The 19916-nt window shown below is 38.1% G+C and overlaps 2 protein-coding genes across 3 annotated transcripts in view; both read right to left on the bottom strand.

Moving 5' to 3' along the window:
• LOC140233817 (serine/threonine-protein kinase D3-like) overlaps window positions 1-9770 on the bottom strand; it is a 75672-nt gene extending 65902 nt beyond the window's left edge. For both annotated transcript variants that reach the window (XM_072313913.1, XM_072313918.1), the window contains exon 1: window positions 9427-9770. In XM_072313913.1, coding sequence (XP_072170014.1) covers window positions 9427-9672 — 246 coding nt within the window. In that variant the 5' untranslated portion in view covers window positions 9673-9770. The remainder of the gene's footprint in view (window positions 1-9426) is intronic.
• A 7622-nt stretch (window positions 9771-17392) lies between these two features.
• LOC140234365 (uncharacterized) lies at window positions 17393-18481 on the bottom strand. The gene has a single exon (XM_072314425.1). The coding sequence runs from the start codon at window positions 18479-18481 to the stop codon at window positions 17393-17395; it is 1089 nt and encodes a 362-aa protein (XP_072170526.1).
• Window positions 18482-19916: the final 1435 nt, after the last annotated feature.

Raw genomic sequence — 19916 nt, 5'->3', positions numbered from 1 at the left:
GGAAGCCAGACTAAAATTGGCCGCGCATTGGGCCCAGTTTGCGTTTACACCAAGAAGAGGCCGGGCTCGGCCAAGGCTCGGCCACGGCCGAGACCACCTCCAGAGCGAGGCCAAATGCGAGGCCAATTTTGGCCTCGCATTTGGCCTTTTGCGCGTTTACACTGAAGCGGGGCTGGGCTCGGCCGCGGCTCGGCCGAGCTGCGGCCGCCGCCGAGCCTCACACTGTAAACGGGGTCTAAGTTGCCATTTTTTCTTGGGGGGGGGGGGGTTATGATCCTACACATGCATACTGATTTTAAAAAAACATACAACCTGTACAAGTTATGTATATCATTTCTTTGTTTACAGCATGGCATTCAGTAGAAAAGTTTTTTCATAATGATTTTGTGTGATTAAGGCAATGGACATCATGTGTCTGCACATACAATATTTCTACATTGACAAGACTAATGATATGAAGCTTTAATGGTTAAAAACCATATTATGCAGTTCTGCTTTTAAGAAACACAACATACAATTGTACACTTTTATCTGAATCAAATACAAATCACTCTCTTCTGAGTGAAACATAATTTCAACTAGATCTAACCATACATTGTACACTGTAAAATGTTCCCTAGTCCCTAAAGACAACTGTTCCAATAAATAAATAATGTTAAAAACATATAAAATGATACAAATATGCTCTAACAACTGTATGAATGAAATACAGCACAGCACTACAGAGTTTGGCTACATTTGCTAGTCTCTGTAAAACAGAATAGGCACTTGGTAATATTCATTATTAGATATATTGTATGTAATCATCAAATCTATCAAGTAAAGAAATAGCACAATTTTTACCAAAGAAAATATGAGCAATGTTTTTCATGGGAAATATCCATGGCTGAAAAATAAAACTTTGGTGCAACAGTAATGGGAGTCATGGCTAAGTGTACTGTTTCATAAACATCTAATTTAAAGATGATACATTGCAGGCCCACCCCTAAGACAATGGAACACAAACGTCCAGATATATGATGCACACTACTCAGGAGATGTGGTCATATATGACAAGGATGAATGAATATCAATGACTATTATGTTATTTGATATCATGGCATCCAAATGGTCTTAGCACTTCCTTCAATCACAGGTTTCATTCTGAAGACTTTATCACTGATCAGTAACTTTGATTGCTAATCTTGGATTAAAGACAATTTTCTCAGTGGGATAAACTCATGTTTACAAGGAGTACTCTATTTTACATGGCATCTTGGTGAGGAGGTATCATGAAGAGAAACAATGCCATGTCCAAGCAAAGAAATGTCACTTTATACAGAATATAACTTTGAAATAATCAGGTTTACTGAATTTGAGTCTATCACTTTCAATATTGATGTAGCAGAAAGATTACACAAGCAGTCAAGGGAAGCTTTTGGAAAAAATAATGAGCAACTTTCATTTAAATTGCCAACTTGGGTTGAGAGACATTATCTCGCACTCCACCTTTACACTTGATGCTAAGAAGACTTCAGTTGTTTCATACACAGGCAAGTTTGATATGCATACTGGCTGTACTTTCATAACAAGTACATGCATGTTCCTAATGTTCTTCAAGAACACAGTTTGCCTGAGCCGGCTGGTTTGATAGTAGCAACAAGCAATGCCTGCTTACTTGATTCAATATGATATATGTATAAATTTCTTCTTAGATGTACAATGTACAAGAAAAAGAAGAAAAGAACTGAATAAAACTCATTACTGCATCTTCAAGAGGAAAATCATCACTTACTTTGCGTGAACTGGGATATGTTATTTCCTGAGGTTTTAAAGCATAAACAGTTGATGAGTCACAAGTACATTATACATGTAAATACAATGTCCTGGTAGTGATTGATGAGCAGAAAGACAGTTCAAAGAGACTGATGTTACAGGACAGCTCCTGATTAACCAGTCACAATGACAGTGCTCATTCAAACATGTACAGTGTATGCTGAGTGAGAAAATGTCAGTTTACAAGACATGTATTCAACTAGCTCAGTCATGGATACTGCAGTACAAACTGGCATGAAGGCATGGATTTTTGTAGTTTGACACTTGGCTTGGATATTTTTTTTTTCAACTTGTATAATTTGTAGGCTGTGCTGTTGATGCCTTATTCTTTTCATTTGATTGAGTTTCTACAATGTAAACACTTCACTAAAATTCAAACACAACATTTGTGTGCAACCCTATCAAAACTTCAGATGGAAAGGTGCCACTTGATGCTGTATACTGAGGCATGACCTGTGGTTTCTTACCACTTTTGAGAAAGAGGTACAGACTGTACCAGGACAAAAAACATTTTGAGGAAAAAAAAAACATATATATACTATACCTTATACAAATTAAATAAAAATACAAATAAAAGGATAAGGAATTTAGTCACTTGTTTCATAGGGTAACCATTAAAAGGAAATATACTATCATGGTCTGAAGACCAATGGACATAGCCTTCCACAGTGCAAATACTTTGGATTAACTTGAAATTGGTGTCCTTTGTCTGCATATTGAAGAAATAAAGTGCTTGCAGGGTACATTGTATGGATGGTACCTGAATAGAGCTCAACATGCAACTCCAAGAACAACTGTTCATGACAGCTTTATAACCTCTGGTTTCATGACTAATGCATCAGCCTACAGCAGCATAATACAGCTATTCTCGATCAACTCGGCTCCCCTTACAGCTAAAAAATACTGACTCTTTAGTCTCATAATTACCCCCGACAAGCACATGACACACATTGTAGTCATGAGCACACACCAAAGTTTTCAGGATTATCATACATAATGTCTTGCTGTCGGCATTGTTACATTTGTGAATTTAACGTTTCCATGCATGGACAAATTAGCCGACTTACATTATTTTGTTGTAGCTGCGTGGTACAAGTTGAGCCAAAAACCTCCTCATGTACAATTGTACTGCACAGCAATGGGGTCTTGTGTTTGATACAAAGAGGGTTACACTCTCTGACTCTCTACATGTACACCGAGTACTTTAATCCCCGACTACAATGTACAAGTACATGTCCCAGATGCTGTCCAGTACCAGTATAATATCAAAAAGACCATCATTTTGAAAGAATCATGAACATCTAGAAGTCAGACTATCGGAGTGTTTTTATTCATCTTTCTGTATCTTGTCTGTGAATTACCAATCTTAACATACTACTGTCTGTGGTATACAGTATACATTGTATGTGCATCAGTTGTCACTGTGCAACTTAAATCTTATTTGACTTCAAATGGTTTTCTTGCATTTTTCCTAACTTCAGTTACTATCGAAAAGTAATGTTATGTGCACTATATGACCTGTCATAAAATCTGTAAATCAGATGTACAAAAATTCATACTACAGTGTACTTAAATGTAGGGCAAACTATGTAATTTGTAGGCATTAATTAACCAACTTTACAGTCTAAAGCCCCTTTTACACTTTCACGAATCGCTTCACAGATGACCACGGATGACCACGGATCGTCATCCATGGTGCTCCGGCATGCAAAATATTGATTTTCCTCTCAATGTCGGTGTGAATACGATCCCAAATAGGTGTCTACATGGACAAGTATGGAGGCTACACAGACAAGTACAGTGCCTACACGGACAGACAAGGAATGAACGCGGACCACAGCGGAAACAATACAGAGCTTAACACGGATATCAAGGAAGAGCACAGATGCCATGGGTCCCTTCGCGGTCTTAACACGGATATGATCAAAATGTTGACAGATGACATTTGATTTTGCTTTTGATACTTCATCATTCTCAGGCGACATGCCTTCAGGGCTACGTATAACAAGCACACCAGAAAATCTACAGCAGCCTACATACGCCTCTGCTTATTGACATCATAAAGGCAAATCTAAACTCTCATTTTGCGGGAACAAAGCAAGTCAAATCAAAACACACACGCACACACACAAAAACAAACAAACAAACAAACAAACAGCAAGGAGATGTTTGTGGGTCACTGAAGCTCCTCGGGCGACCTATACGAACAGTATAAGGGGTTTTTGCTTTACTGATGAGGAAACAGGCGCGGTGGAGCACCCCAATTTGCATCTCATTATCACCCCGTTCTATTTGAATTTCCAACGGGCATCCACGGCTGCCCGAAACTGTGTGCATGAAAAAGTCAAATCTTTACCTTCTCCTTGTGCCGCTATGCGTGCCGCTAGTAAACTCAAACTTCCCACACTATCTAAGTTTTTAAAAACCTTCCTTTTGATGAAAAAATTATGAAATTTGCTGCACTAGAACTTGAGATAATAAAGCGTTTTGAAAATCACCTCTCGCAAAACATGCTCTTTGTTTTTTTCCGACTGGACTATGGCCGGGCTCCAATGTGTCCGAAATTGGCAACAAAGTTTGTCAGGCCTCAATCCATATATGGTGAAAGTTTTCGCTTGGTTCCACCTGTACTTTTTGAGAAATCAACATGTTTCTACAGGGTTTGGAATAGAAAATTGTAGTAAGCGAAACAATTGAAAATGACGTCATTTCTTTTCCCGTATGCGTGGTACGTGAGATTCAGGATTTCATGCTCATTGTTGGTTTGCATGTGACGCAGTCAATTTTGCTGAGTGTCGCACGGCGGTGACTGCTGAGCTGCTGCCGCGCACGCTGCATGCAGCAAAGCGTTGTGTGTGCTGTGACATGCAACGCTACAGTCACACGATTATGGGACCGACCTGTACGCTTTGCGTTCGTGTCATTTTTGACATCACCTTCTGTTTTTTTCCGACACAACCATGGCCGGGAATATTACGGTATGACATTTAAAATGCAAGCAGATAAATAAATTTTGGTGTACTTTGTTCGAATGGCGCTTTGGTTCCGCAATCACACTTTGTGAATTTTAGGATGATTTTCGAGGCATATTTTAGGTAATTTTGCTCGCAAGGTTTTCGCTAAAATTTCACATTTTATCATTGTCATATCCTTTAATATGTTATATGTGCATATTTGGACATGTTTTCAAATTCAAACTAACTCAATTTTAATCCGAAAATAGGTTTCCTTAAATTGTTATTAGCTTGAGAAGTTGTTTACTTTTTCTCAACTACGCGAGTACATGTTGTTTACTTTATGCAAATGAGGCTCGGCTGCCGATGGATTTCTGCGAGATAATTGGGGTGCTCCACCGCGCCTGAAAGATGTGAGCAAATTTCATGGACTTTATGAGATTGTCTTGGCAAAACACATGAATTTTTTACCCCGCATGGAGCTGATGCTATTTAATACGGACATCCTGATGTATTCCAGAATTGTTCCGGGATGACTACAGAGGTGACACAGAGTATCTGGTTGCTAAAAGGAATGAATACGGAGGCAACACGGAGTAGACGGTGCCAACAAGGAAGAGTTCTTATTGATTTTCATCCATGATGTCAGGGATGAAAAATTAAGCAAGCTTAATTTCTTCCGCGGACTTGCCAGATGATCAAGGATAATGCTGGATGACTTCACGGAGTCAATACGGTCATGCCAGAAAAAGTACGGATGATCCCGAATCGTCGATCCGTGGTCATCCGTGATGCAATCCGTGAAAGTGTAAAGAGGGCTTAACCAATGAAGTGCGCTACACGTGTACTTGTACAATTGGACCTGCTCATTATGGCATTAATCTTGATTGCAGACAAGCACTGTCCTGTCTACATTCATTCAGTATTCATGTGCTTACTGTATAGTATCTTTGGATAGATGTATGCATTAACAAAATTGCCATCCCTCACTGAGCGCATGCGGAATATTTTGCCTAGTGGACATTTTCACAAATTGTGCACTTCACTGAACTGGTGCAAAATGACAACATTTTGTCTGTACAAATAATGGGGTGATTCCAATTATGTAAAGAAATGGTCTCTGTGAATTCATAAACGAGGAAGTTCAATTAAATTGACCAAATGAAAAAAAAAAATGAGATTGCAGTAATTAGGGAGTAGGGCAGGTTTGCCTATAAATGACAACAGAAAATGCATACTGGTCTTGTAACATCAAATTCACTGTGAGCAACTGCCTAACTGTAATGTTTGTACACTCCTGACAGTAAGTTGTATGAATATGTACACGTATCGTATGCTCTGCTGCATCACTTGCAAGCTGCATCTGCCAAATTACAAGCTACATTGTGTTAAAAACCAAACAAGCATTAACTGTTACTGTGGGTTGAGCATACTTGTACATGCTGTATAAACCATGATGAGGGGTTGTATGCAAGCATGATTTAGAGCTTTAAAGAAATATTCAAAAAAGGTTTCATAATGCATATTTTCCAGCATAATTACCAAAGCAATGTACATGTATCGTTACAGGAACATCGACTGCTCATTTAGTGGCAAGTGAATTTTCTAGGTGTCCAAAATGCATAATGTGTATACAGGTCTACATGCTACTGTAGGAGGGAACATCAGGTACAAAAGTACACATTGAATGTTGTATTTTAGTATGGTAGAGTACAATGTAGTGGAAATGCTACAAAGTTATATCTCCCTCTTAATCTAAACAAAATAAAATATTACGTTAAAAGCAAATGTGTGCAATGACAGAATGACATACATGTAACACAAATAATGTCAGATCACAAAAGTACCATTCACAAAATATTCATGCTGCAGACAGCTTTTATTCTGTTAAGGTCAAGAACATGAGTGTGCAATGGTGTTTATTCAAGACAAAAAGTCTGGGCCTCTAAACATTTTGCTGCTCATGCACAAACACAGGCCACAGGCCATGTTGTGAACATGTTGTCTTCACACTTATCTGAAAATACAAGCAAATAGTGTGTGCTGAGTCATCACACGTGAAATACCTAGATCTAGACACCACAGAGACAGAAATGACAATGTATGTGTTGCTATCATCAAATTTTCCTAAGATTTGACAGATCATCATAATACTACAGATTTGTTTCTTCTCTGTTATCATTTTAATCATATGCTGCAGATTTCTAGTTCTTGTGTGGACGAGGGAATGAAAGATAACCAAGGATCTCCTGGCCAAAAATTTACATAGAGCAAGTCATCCATAATTTGACCATAATGCTGTCTAAAATTTGACCGTCGACTACTGTATGTAGAAACCAATGGCAATGGTTTGACCGCACTTGCGCGAGGTCACATTTTGGCACGGGAGGTTGAACAGGAGGACGAACCTTGGTACAGGTTTTACACACTTACAGATAGATACCATACATGAAACATGGTAGGGATATTTAATCTAAAACCCCGAGTCTCTTCATATCAACATGCAAACCCGGCGCAAGTGTACTCTCGCACCTCCTCAATTGATCTCCAAACATGCACAAACTCAGTCTAAATATTCAACAACCAAAATGTTTGCCTCCCAGTGAGATTCAAGTACAATAAAAATGAGATAGCCTCTGCTTTGATACTTTTAATGGTTGATCACAGCTAGTTCACTCTGCGCTAACTGTGTTGCACCAAAGCAGACAGCGCGACACTGGTACCTATAATCACACAATTATGGCACAGGCAGCAAGCGCTGCGATTAATCTGAATGTAGTGATCTCAAAGCAATCACAAGCAAGTTCTTCTATATCATCTTTAAACAAGATTTATTTGTTTTCTGCCTTTCCCTCCAGCTTGTACGCAGTATTGCTGTAGCGAATGAGCTATGTTTCGGGTTGTTGTGTTGCTTGTGGTGTGTGTGTGTGTGTGTGTGTGAGGTTGTACAGTATGTTTGAATGAAATAAGGTGGTGAAAATGTGATTATATATAAAGAGAAATGATGGAGAAAATGGGAAATTCATGAAAAGATAAAAAGGCTTACCTTGGAAAAATAAAACAAGACATTAAAAAACAAATAGGAAAGCAAATAAAAAAAAATTGAAAACAAAAATGCAATAAGGGAATAATGAGAACTGAATCAAAACTGAATGAAAGGAAAGGCGAGTAGGCAAGAAAGAAAGAAAAAGAATTGTACAGGTAAAAGAAAATAAAGAAAGAAAAAGACACATCAAAAGGAAACATAAGAACAAGAAACTGAATTGGAAAGAAAGGAAAGGGAGATGGAGGAAAACATAACCAGAAGGAAACCAAAACAGATATACAGTTGAACCTCTCGTATCTGAGCAAGTCGGGACCGGGGCTCATCCGGATAAGGGATTTGGCCGGATACGGGAGACTCAATGCTTTATACATATATACATACACATGTACTGATGTAGCCCATTGTAGTACCACATGTAGTAATGTGTATACTGCAACCTTTTCATTGTTACACTCAGTAATAGACCCCAAAATAGAGGTGTATGTTAATGTTGAAAGTACACATTAATAGGTAATTCATGTGTATTTGTGTAGGAGTTCTCAAGGAGTTGGGAATCCCCCCCTTTTTTTTTTCTTAATTATTAAAAAAAAAAAAAAAAAAAAAATCACGGCGAGATTGCGTCCGTATAATAGAGAGATCCGGATAAAGGGAGGCCGGATAAGAGAGGTTCAACTGTTTAAGCAGAAAATGATATTGAACAGGAAACGAAGAAAAGTCTGACAAGAGGAAGCCCACAAAGAAAGGAAGGAAAGGTAAAGTTATGAATACCTCAAAATTAAAGAAACTGAAAAAAACAAAACAAAAACAGAAAAGAAAGAAAAACACAGAGTTATGCATAGGTCCTACATAAATATATATATATATATATATATATATATATATATATATATATATATATATATATATGCTTAACCGCTCTGTAAAACCGTTTCCACATGACTTAATTGAAGAAAAGGGAAAAAACAGATTTTAGCTTTTCAAAGACGCTAGATGTGTATCTATAGATAAAGCCGCTGTGAACGCTACATCGATTCAGATCAAATGATCACCCCTTGCTGCGAGCGCTGGTAACATATTCGTATTGTTCAAATTGCTTGTGTGCAGAGCAGTAGCCAGTATATCAAGCAATCAAGGTTTTCCTTCACTTGCAAAACCGTTAAAACTTAAAACGTAATTTCTATCCAACTTTGGAGGCTCAGATGCAATTATTTCATGTTGCTGAATATACGGCAAGTTTGTGCATGTTTAGAAATCATCTCACGAGGAGGTGCGAAAGTACACTAGCACCTGCAAACCCCAGTCTGTCTGTGACTAAATGACTTTCTCCCACTTCTTCACTACCCATCTACAGTAAATAAGCCATCTCCCGGCTGGCGGCTCCCCATGCCCATGCATGCATGATGCAGTGTAGGCCTACACTCTGTATGTTGCCTCATCACATACTACTCTGTACTCAGTACTGTGGCCACAAACTCAGAAACCAGCTCGTAGCTCTTCTCTCATGTAGAAATGAGAATATTTCTATGTGTTGTAGGTCAATGGAATACATGCAGCAAAGTTGCTTTTAGCCAATCACATCTTTCAGCAGTGTTTGTCTCGCTGTTTACTTACCCTTTGTCTGACCATTGAGGTAACGATTTCTTTTATGAGTGGAATGGAGGGATCCCCGCCCTCTGGGGGGATCTGAAAATTTTCTCGCACGAATCCGATTTGCACCGCAAACGATACTCCGTGAACCAAGCCCGGTCGGGTTGTTGGTGGTTGGAGCGGCAACTCTTCGCCCATGTTTCTCCTTTTTTCGACAAACAAAGAGGGTCCAGAATGTGCAAGCACTACTTCTCCAGGATACCTGTTCATTGGCACTCCATTTTCGCGATCAGGGTGCGGCGTAAGACAGAATCGGGCACAGCAGACGAGCTAACATCCATTTCAGTGTTCCCAGTGCTTCTATCAGAGTTCCGTCATTTCGCTGAAAATAAACATGGCGCGGGTCACGTGACGCGAGAGGACGACGATCTAGGGAAAGGGGTCAAGGATCGCAGAAATGTTCGGACACGACAATTCGGCGCGACTTTCCAATATAGAATTATGATTGTGTGGCTGAGTTTTTCTAGTCTTAAAAAATATTTGGGGGTACATTTCCACACAGACGCTAGACATGCACATTTTTAGACAACAATTTAAAAGCCAAGATGAAAGCAGCTGAGGGCGTCAGCTGATGACTTTTGACAATCATTCAACAGCTCAGTTCCCAAATACATTAAGTCATGTCTTCTCATGATTTTGATGGCGTGTTTTTGAGCCATTTTTTTTTTTTTTTTTAGGAATATCGTTTTCAATATGAATTATATCCAGTTAATCTTCTATAAATATGTACTCATTAGTCACGAAACTATGTGAATAATCGATGTTCAAGTTGTCATACATTTAGTGTTCTCCCTCTTAGGACACTTATTATTTTCTGGCATGTATGAACTTGCCACTATTGTTAGATATCACTACATATCGTCATTTGCAAAAAACAAAAACAAAAAAGCGTATATTGCTACTTCTGGTATTTTATTATTATTATTATTATTATTATTTTTACATAGGCCTACTTTCGTCATTCAAATCAGAGTAGTATACATCACATAAAAAGGAGACTAATTTGTTTCTCTCTGTTTTTTTTTTTTTTTAATTATCATTACTGATGTACAGTTAGGGCCTACCATGATAATAAATCAGTTTTAAGATGAAACAAAAATCGCGATCAATCTATGGATGACCACGCACAGGTGAGAGTCGGGCGATTCAATGTACATCGTGTAATATATCAGCATAGTAAGTGGCGGCTTGTCATATAATACACGGATATCATTATGTCCGCAGGGACTTGAAGAGCAGGGCGACACCAAGATCCAGGACGCCGAACAAAGGGGCGTGGCCCATTGTCATTTAGGGGAAGTCCCTCCTTTTGTAGCGTGAGCGCTATGACGTGTTTTTTTTTTCTCTCTCTCTCTATTTCGTGCTTTTTATTTCTATACACGTGAAGTTGATATTCCTTAATCTCTTGTTATTATCACGACAGGATGTACGAGTACACAATATAGGAGAAGGGCGAATTTCGGGTGTTTATCATACAATTCTTCCCGATTTGTTCTTTGCACTGGCAAGAAAAATCTTTCTTTCAGCTCAACTCAGTTTCAGTTTCATTTTAAAATTATTTGTCCACCTGTAGGCCCTATATTGTGATAAAACAGAAATAAGCGTACACAAATACACAATGAAAATGACAAAATCAGAGACTTCTGATCTTACTCGTAACATAATGTAGACATACAGGTACATAAATGGAAATGACAAATGGTGAACATTTATGTATTTCGAGGTACAAGTGGGGGAGACCGTCATCAATAAGGCATTGTGCTTGACTGGGATGACGGCCTCGAGTAACACGATGCATAAAAAAAAAAAAAAAAAATCTAACTGGAACAGTAGGAGGAACAACAGAAAAAAAAAACTTCAACCCCTAACATGTGCCGTGGATGGAATACAAAGTTGAATATAGGACCAAAACAGAGAAGGGGATACCTGAAATAGAGAGAAGAGAGAAAAGAAGACCGGAGCTATATCATTCTCAATCGTATAAAAAAACAATTGTTACCTATGAGCCTTTGAGAGTGAACAATAAAGTGGGCAACAACAGTGGAGATATTACTGAAATATACAAGAAATTAACGAGTGGGATTATCTGAAGAGTTAAAATCACACTGGCGTAACAGTGTCCAATAGAATGCAGACATACGAATGGGGGTTTTCCCTTAAAAACACACACACACACACACAAACAAACAAGTAAATGAGAAGGAGGTGCAGATAAGAAGACTTGCTTGTCTCCAAGGAGAAGTTTAGAAAAAAAAATGTATATTTATGATGTGTTAATGAGAGAACGTTACACAAAAGCAACTCCTGAAAAGTTTAACATGATCTTATACTTAATGAAAAGTCACAGACAACGTTTGAGGTAATGCAAAAAAAAAATGATAGGATTTAACACAAAGGAATAACTTAAGCTGTTTAGAGAATGCATTCTCAACATATGTTATTTAAAATCAGTGTTTTTATATCTCTGTCTGTCTTCTTGTCAGGTGAAATGAATAGTCATTAAAGTGAACCCAAACCCAAAGAGCAATGTGGATTGAATGAAAGCAGTCAGTATAACATTAGTAGAACACATCAGTGAAAGTTTGAGGAAAATTGGACAATCGATGCAAAAGTTATGAATTTGTAAAGTTTTAGTGTTGGAACCGCTGGATGAGGATACTACCAGAGGTTATGACGTATGTGTGGACAACAATATAAAGATAATATAAGGAAGATTTAAAAAAAATCACTTTTCTAGCTTTATGAAAGAGCACTTGACTAACCGCTTTCAGAAAGCAGGGGGGAATTGCTACCCTTAACATTATGTCAGTATCATGTTCATGCAATGTGTAATTTTCATGAAAAAAAAAAATATTTATGGAATTCCCTTTATATTTTCTTTATATTGTTGTCCACACATGACGCCATAACCTCTAGTAGTCTCCTCATACAGTGCTTCCAACACCAAAACTTTAAAAATTCATAACTTTCGCATCGATTGTCCGATTTTCCTCAAACTTTCTCTGACATGTTCTACTAATGTTGCTGCTTTCACTATGAAATGACAACAACACATGTGCCATACGAAAGATGAGAGTTAAGAGGTGAAAAAAGTGTCTGGAAGGTTGAGGGAGAAAGAGAGAGAGAGAGAGAGGGAGAGAGAGAGGGAGAGAGATGTTGTTAACAATTCTGTTCGAGTAATGATGTAGGCCTAGGTGTTTTTATACTGTTTTAGCCTATATCAATTCGTTCCAACAGGCTAAAAAACGAAACAATTACCTTAAAAACTTAATTAACTTTATCAGAAGGACGAAACGGTGAAGAAAAGAAGACTGTATCCAACTAATCGCAATCTAGACTCATCCTATATATATTTCATTTGTAGTAAGTGTGTAGGCCTACATTCTTGTCACTCGGCTTTAAGATCAATTTAGCAGCTTGTTTTTTTTTTCACACAGTTAATCAGAAATAGACTCTTGTCCTTAAAATATAGATTGACATTCTATCCAAATGGGACATGAATAAAAACTGAAGTTGAATAATGCATGTCAATGAGCTTTTCAGTCGTTTGTATGTTGATACTGCATGGTGTCTTGTGAAAATGTGAACGCTTGCTCCAATCAGAGGGGCGAGAAATTGAAAGTTTTGAAAATATGAACTTTCCCCAAACACAAAATATCTAAAGTGAACATAATTAAAACACAAAGTGAAACATTGAGGTGACCTAGTCATTCAAAATTAATGTGTGTGTGTGTGTGTATGTGTGTGTGTGCGTGTGTGTGTGTGTGTGTGCGTGTGTGTGTGTTTACTTTTATGATGATTTCAATGTACTGCTTTCTCTTTGGTAGGAGGACAATTAAGAAAATTACTTTGGGGGACAATTAAGAAAATTAAAAAGTTATATCACAAACTTTTTAATTGCCTTGGCCTGTTACATGTTTTGAAAGTGTTATTGTGAACAGCCTCTCGATTTTTACAGTGTATTCAAAATAGAATAAAGTGAAATACACGTTCTCCGTCTGGTGAACGGAGCATTAATGTATCTTCTCCGCAAAATTTATTAACTCCAAAACCATAACCGTGTGTGTACTAGTACATCCTACAGCAGTAATTCATCTATATGATCACCCGACAGCTTTCTACCTGGCCCAGAGCTGGCGGTACAGCAAGCTAGGCGGCCTCGCGTATTACATATAGTCTAGCAGCCAGAAAGGGTCCCCGTGCACCCCCCTAACACAAAATTCTACGATATGTTCGAAGATCGTCAGAACCTGTATTTTCCGAATCCGGTTGTCGCCAGTGGAAAAAAAGGTTGCGCGCGCGTCTAATTTGCATATTTCTAAGATGGGCGCCGCCCGTTGCTAGGAGACGGATTATTTTTGAATAACTTTAGTTAGGAATAACAAATTACCATAAAAAAGGTATCATTTTGAAGAGAATTAAATTTCCTACAAGCTGATACCCCATTTGATGGGATAAATAGATGTTGTCATGAAATATTAAGGAAAGAATTATGTTTTTTAGCATTTTTCTAAAAAGATCCGGAATTTGGTTATAATGTTCTTTTCCATACATTTAATATGCATTTACAAATAACATTTGAATTTTCCTATAATTATACCCCAAACATAGCTATTATCATGTGAAAACGGCTTTCCAATACATCAATTCCTTTAAAAGTTACACGACATTAAAGGGGATATGGTTCAATAGGTTTTACAGCAATATCTAAGGGTTATAATGTCTCCGCGCGCAATTGCGTAGGTTCTGTATGTGGGGTTTGTTGTAGATCACTGCTATCTATTGATCAAATCTCATCGAAATCGGCGAAGAAAGAAAGAAAAATTACACTTTCTATTCCTTATATGAAATAATTTTTTTTTTTCTATTCTGTGTTACCAAACTCAATCCATTCAGCTTCCCATATGAACAGTTTCTTGTCTTTTTGGATTCCCTCCAAGAACGTGAAATTAATCACAACTTATCTGATATTAAAAAGTTAAAGAAAAAACATTTACGTGACAGTTTCCTCTTATTGGAAGATTAAAGTGAAAAAAAAAGAAGAATCTTATGCTAAAAGCCCTAAGAAATAAAAAACCTGTTAAATGGCCTTTCAGAGTTTAAAATGAAACATGGCTATCTTATTTTTTCATAACAAAATGAAGGGAAGTATCTGTGTAGTTCATGTCGGCCCATACTGGGTTACATCATAAATTCTTCAGAAAATGGTCCCCGTGCACCCCCCCCCCACCAAAAAAAAAAATCTACGATAGGTCAAAGGTCAAAGATCAAGTGAAATACATGCTCTCCTATTCATCCAATTAAACCTAGGTCAAGGAAGGTGACCATTCAACACATTTGTGACAAACATGCCATTATAATATTTTGCCAATTTTGTGAAAATGTAATCACACATTGTCCACATGTACTATAGACCTATTAGGAGAATCATGCATTATGGCGGAGGCATACCAGTCGTCATAGCGACATTTCTAGTTTAATATTACAACGAAGATTACGACTATTATTAGCAGTTGGTAATTAAGTGGTGTACGAAGACTAACTCAAACAATACATCATTATATGAGTGGCTATAATGTACAATTGATAAAAACCCAATAAATCTGTTTTTTTTTTTTTCCAGGTTATACAGTGCGTATCAAAAAAAGGTTATCCAACTTTGGCGGGCTACTACTTTACAATTGTCAGCTATGGAGAGCTCAATGTTTTAATTCTAATGATTATTAGATTATTCCGAAGGTTCATTTTTTTTCCCCAAACGTTCGTTATTCCGGAGGTTCGTCATGATATAGATAAACGGGCCCAAATTTGTTATTGCTGAAAGCAATAACAAATTTACTTCTTGTATATTATAGAAAGAAAGGCCACGCGAAAGCAACAAGATTAAATGCCCTGTTACTGGGAATTTGAAAACGATAATGACATTGTTTCCATTCAAAATTCAAAATGGTCACCTTCCTTGACCTAGGTCTAATTGGATGAATAGGAGAGCATGTATTTGGGGATTTTAGGACTTTAACTTGACTTTGGCCCTTTCATAAGTTTATGCATTAAGTAATTTTCAAGGTATGGAGAAAAAGTGCAATTTTTGTATTGTGTAGAAAATTGTTACCATTTTCATCTAGCCTTTGACCCTAAAATTCATAAGAGAATCACTGTCAGGCAGAACATGCATAAATATGTACTAAGTTTCAAGATGCCATGAGCCACTTCCGAGACATGGAGGAAGAAGCAAGTTCAGCACTTTCTCTTGATCTTTGATCTTTGACCTTTTTGGCAAAAAAAAAAAAAGAAATTGCCAGAGAATCTCTATTTTGGGTTATACATGCATACACCAAGTTTTTTTTTTTTTAAAAGTCCTGCTGGCATTGCATAAATATGAGGGAAATAGTAAAATTTTGAAGTGTTGCCCTTGACCTTTGACCCCATGAACCCCAAATTCCCTAGATAATCACTTCCAGTCAGTACATGCATAATATATACTATGTTCCATGAAGATACCTTGAACAATATCCAAGATACAGAGAAAAAAAGTAAAATTTTAACATTTTCACTTGACCTTTTCACATTTGACCTTAACCTTATCACCCCAAACTTTTACCAGTGAATTTTAATTGGGTAATACCTGTATACACTAAGTTTCAAGAAAATATCTTTAGGCATTGCAGAGATATGAGGGAAATAGTGAAATTTTAAGCATTTGACCTCGACCTTTTGACTTTTGACCTTGAGCATGTGCACCCAAAGGTTGATAGGCAGAATTTCACCCCCAATACACATACATGCCAAATTTCAGGTGTTTTTTTTTTTGTTGTTTTTTGTTTTGTTTTTTTTTGTTTTGTTACGCTGTCCGCAAAAATTCATTACGGACGGAGAGAAGGACGGACGGAAGGACGGACAACCCGAAAACATAATGCCTCCGGCACCACTTCTTGGCGGAGGCATACAAAAGAATCTAGATTACATAGGTGAAGTAATCTTTGAAGATATGTAAATATTGATATGTACGGTATTGAAACTGTCGTGTTGATTATCCTTATGGTACGTTACCACTCTCGTGGAATTCACTAAGCTGGGTCCACTTTCTCGATTCGCCCGAAATCGTGGTCTTACTCGGGGACTAATCGTGCTGATCATCAGATAATCAAATCTTGATGTCAGTCAAAGACATTGTGTTGATCGTAGTAATTTTTCGAACAGTCCAATAATTCTTCTACGATCAACACGAATACCACCATAGACCTCAAGATGTGATAAGCCATGATAAGATCACCACGGTCACTAGTAGACTAAGAATCGATTTGTGGTAGATAGTATACATGTATTAGCATATCGAGACTCGCGACAATGGCAACCTAGTGAAAGTGTTTAACGTGCAATGTCAATAATCTTTTGGGTATCGATAATGCACATTTATAGTTACTCTATCTAAAAAGGACCGGCGGACGAGTAGGGCATGGCTATCTGAAAACATTGGATGGTGTATTTAATTCATGCATGAGTTAAAATGTTACTCCAGCGGAACTTACATGCGCTCTAAAAGTGGATTGCACGTCAGATGCGCCTATAGCAGATACACTTCAAATCATTTTAGCAACTAATTTCTGTGGAAAACATGAAAATATTGTATTCGTTGTGGTTAAACATTTACACTCTGAATATGTCTAATGTTTAACACATTAGTCATACACATACATCCTTGAACACAAACACACACAACACAAAAGTATACAAACCTGCATAAATATAAACGTGATATATATATATATATATATATATTTATATTTATATTTATATATAGATATAGATATATTATAAGATCAAAGATTAGTTGAATCAAGAAACTGGAAATAAACTCACTGTTGCGACGTTTCGCCAATTATCAATTGGCTTCTTCGGGCGAATGAAGCTCCCGATGATGGAATGGCCCTTAAATAGTGCGAGATTGTGCAGAGCGCACTGGACCTTGTCCAGCGCGCGAAAGACGGCTTGGGATTTTGCGAACGGCCCGGTCCCACGCGTGTGATAAATTGAAGCGGAGACCTCCTCTCTTGTTAAGTGTAGGTCTCTCCACACGTTCCCAGATGGCTTCCTTGACGCCCCTCTCGAACCACTTGGATTCTCTATCCAGAATAATCACTTGATTGGTGTTAAACGAATGTTTGCTGGCATTGATGTGTGTGTATACTGCAGAATCCGGGATGCTTTCTGAGTTGCTGGGTCTTCTGTGTTGGTTCATGCGAGCTTTTAGTGATTGTTGTGTTTCCCCTATGTAGAAATCATGGCAATCCTCCTGGGAACATCGGATGCCATAGACTACGTTTCTCTGTTTTTCTTTGGCGGTTCGGTCCTTGACGTGAACTAATCTCTGCCTTAATGTGTTGTGGGGCTTGAAGGCAGTAGTGATGCCCTGTTTCTGAAACAGCCTTTTGATCTTGTCCGACAAATCATGCACGTACGGGATAGTGATGGTGACTTTCCGTCCCTGTGTACCGTGGGTTCTCTGTGTGTTCTTGCTTTGTCGTTTCGGGGTGTCTGCTTTGGAGAATGCCCAGTCTGGGTATCCACATCTAGCCAGGGCGTTTTTGATGTTGGTCTTTTCTTTTTCAACCTCAGGTGGACTGTGAACTATGGTGTCTGCTCTGTGGAAGAGGGTCCTGATGACTGCAAGTTTGTGAACCAAGGGGTGATGTGACTGGAAATTAAGATACTGGTCCGTATGGGTCGGTTTCCTGTACACTGAAGTGGAGATGGTACCATTTGAATCGACGTGGACCTCAACATCTAGGAATGCCAGATGTCCATCCTTGCATGTTTCTTGTGTAAAGGAAATGTGCGTGTCCAAAGAGTTGATATGACCAAAGAAAGACGCACTCTCTTCGTCATGGAGGATGACAAAAGTGTCATCCACGTAGCGGAGCCAGATACGTGGTTTGTGTCCAGAGTAGGTACTCAGTGCTGTGGCCTCAAACTCTTGCATGTAGATGTTGGTCACTATGGGAGAAACTGGTGAACCCATAGCACATCCATGTTGTTGTATGTAGTGCTTGCCGTTGAAAGAAAAATAGGTTGTACTCAAACAAAAGCTAACAAACCCCTAGCGCTTCAACAATCTGATCTATGGAAAGTGAAGTACGATCCTTCCAGCTGTCATCCCGACTAAGGCATGTCCTAACCGCATTAACTGCTTCAGATGAGGGAATCGATGTAAATAAGGCACTTACATCATATGATACTATTACTAATGTTTCATTATCCGCTAGTTTGATGTGTGAAATCTTCTCAACGAAGTCTTGGCTGTTTTTCACGTGGTGAGGGGACTTTCCTACTAAGGGACTTAGAATGTTGGCAAGGTGTTTGGCAAGGCTGTAAGTCACAGAGCCAATGCAGCTTACAATAGGTCTCACTGGAATGGGATCAGGTTTAATGTACCTTTGGCAGGCCATAAAATCCTGGTACTGTAGGTTCTGTAGGTGGAGTCAAGAACTGTTTTTGTCTATCGCTGAAACCACCTTCCTTGTGGATCTTATTAATGACACCAGTTACTGTCTTCCTATATCCATTGGTAGGGTTGAAGCCTTCTCCGCTTCAATTTATCACACGCGTGGGACCGGGCCGTTCGCAAAATCCCAAGCCGTCTTTCGCGCGCTGGACAAGGTCCAGTGCGCTCTGCACAATCTCGCACTATTTAAGGGCCATTCCATCATCGGGAGCTTCATTCGCCCGAAGAAGCCAATTGATAATTGGCGAAACGTCGCAACAGTGAGTTTATTTCCAGTTTCTTGATTCAACTAATCTTTGATCTTGTACTTCGACTGGATGAATGAGAAGAATTTACATCAGTCTAGATATATTATATATACATAGTTATAGTATATACATGCACACATACATACATACACGCATGCATAGTTAATGTTCCCTCAGACATTTCCCTCATGTTTCATAGATCCATGCATTAAGGTCTACTTAACCATAACATTTTTTTTTCTCTCTCTCTCTCTCATTTTTGTATGATATTGATTATTAGTCACTCCTAACGGATTTAACAACCAAGTTTACGTTGTATTGCATTTAAATCAACCCATGTAATAAAGTTAAGTGCATGAAATCATTTTTTATTAAAAAAAAAAACACAGAATTTGAAAGCGACTGGATTTGACTTGCAACTATTCGTTTTTATCAATGCCATTCCTTGGTATTTGTAATCTATCTATTAGTTTCTTGGCAATAATAAACGTATGAGCAATACGTTTAAAAACCATCAGGCGAACCACCAAAGAATGAGAACACGTATGTGCGATCTTATCTTAAAAAAATAAATTGATTTCATGCTAGAGCATGGTGAGAAATATTTCGCTTGTGCGGTAGACATGTAACTCTTATTTCGACATCTAAATAAAGCATTCGAGTTTGATGTTCCATGAATGCATTAATGGCGTATTGAATAAATT

The sequence above is a fragment of the Diadema setosum genome, chromosome 1 (genome assembly GCF_964275005.1).
Source record: "Diadema setosum chromosome 1, eeDiaSeto1, whole genome shotgun sequence".
Taxonomy (NCBI): domain Eukaryota; kingdom Metazoa; phylum Echinodermata; class Echinoidea; order Diadematoida; family Diadematidae; genus Diadema; species Diadema setosum.
This window is presented reverse-complemented; position numbering and strand designations above follow the sequence as displayed.